The sequence below is a fragment of the Empidonax traillii genome, unplaced genomic scaffold (genome assembly GCF_003031625.1).
Source record: "Empidonax traillii isolate 1590-97213 ecotype Southwest subspecies unplaced genomic scaffold, ASM303162v1 scaffold3768:size11124, whole genome shotgun sequence".
In the NCBI taxonomy this organism is placed as follows: Eukaryota; Metazoa; Chordata; class Aves; order Passeriformes; family Tyrannidae; genus Empidonax; species Empidonax traillii.
The window spans coordinates 9,897-11,124 of NW_020958961.1; the positions used below are offsets into that span (position 1 = coordinate 9,897).

Below are 1,228 nucleotides of genomic sequence, written 5' to 3' on the forward strand. Positions count from 1 at the left end.
AGGACGTGAGCCTGCACTTCGTGCTGTGGGGGTGCCTGCACGTGTACCAGCGCATGATCGACAAGGCGGAGGACGTGTGCCTGTTCCTGACGCAGCCCGGCGAGCTGGTGGGGCAGCTGGCCGTGCTCACCGGGGAGCCCCTCATCTTCACCATCAAGGCCAACCGCGACTGCACCTTCCTCAAGATCTCCAAGTCCGACTTCTACGAGTGAGGAAGGGGCCACGGGCCACGGGGGGGGTGGATCTGGGGGGTCCTGGGTGGCTCTGAGGGGTCCTGGGTGGTTCTGGGGGGTCCTGGGTGGCTCTGAGGGGTCCCAGGTGGCTCTGAGGGGTCCCGGGTGGCTCTGAGGGATCCCAGATGGCTCTGGGGGGTCCTGGGTGGCTCTGAGGGGTCCCAGGTGGCTCTGAGGGGTCCTGGCACCTTCCTTAAGATCTCCAAGTCCAACTTCTACAGCTGAGAAAGGGCCACAGGGGGTGATGCCCAACAGGGACAGTGGGGGTCTGGGGGACATCAGGCAAAGATCTTCGGGACTCCTGTGGTGGCACCTTCAGAGCCACTGCAGTGGCATTTTTGAGATTGCTGTGGTGGCACCTTCAGGGCCACCGCAGTGGCATCTTTGGGGCCGTGGCAGTGGCACCTTGGGAGTTGCTGTGGTGGCATCTTTAGGGCCACTGCAGTGACATCTGTGGGGTTGCTGTGGTGGGATTTTCGAGGCCACCACAGCGGCCCCTTCGTGGCTGTTGCGGTGGCACCTTCATGGCCGTTGCGGTGGCACCTTGGGGGGGCCACCACGGACCCATTTCTGCCGTGTGTGTCCCCCCCACCCCCCTACCCCCCACCCCCAGGATCATGCGGGAGCAGCCCAGCGTGGTGCTGAACGTGGCGCACACGGTGGCCGCCCGCATGTCCCCCTTCGTGCGCCAGATGGACTTCGCCATCGACTGGATGGCGGTGGAGGCCGGGCGGGCGCTCTACAGGTGGGTGACACCGCGGGAAAATCCACCCCCCTTTCCCACTCAGACCTCCAGGGGGTCCCACTGGTGATGTCCCCCCCCTCTCCCACCCAGGCAGGGGGACAAATCTGACTGCACCTACATCGTCCTCAACGGGCGGCTCCGCTCGGTCATCCAGAAGGGCAGCGGCAAGAAGGAGCTGGTGGGGGAGTACGGCCGAGGGGACCTCGTGGGCGTGGTGAGCTCTGGGCTTGGGGACAACCTCTGGGCCTCG

At 65.5% G+C, this 1,228-nt stretch overlaps 1 protein-coding gene across 1 annotated transcript; it reads left to right on the forward strand.

Moving 5' to 3' along the window:
• Positions 1–6: 6 nt before the first annotated feature.
• LOC114072717 (neuropathy target esterase-like) lies at positions 7–1,203 on the forward strand (the record flags this gene model as incomplete). Its single annotated transcript, XM_027910579.1, has 3 exons — positions 7–208; positions 847–978; positions 1,069–1,203. Coding segments are annotated over exons 1-3 (422 nt in total), but the record flags the coding sequence as incomplete, so codon positions are not given.
• Between the last annotated feature and the right edge of the window lie 25 nt (positions 1,204–1,228).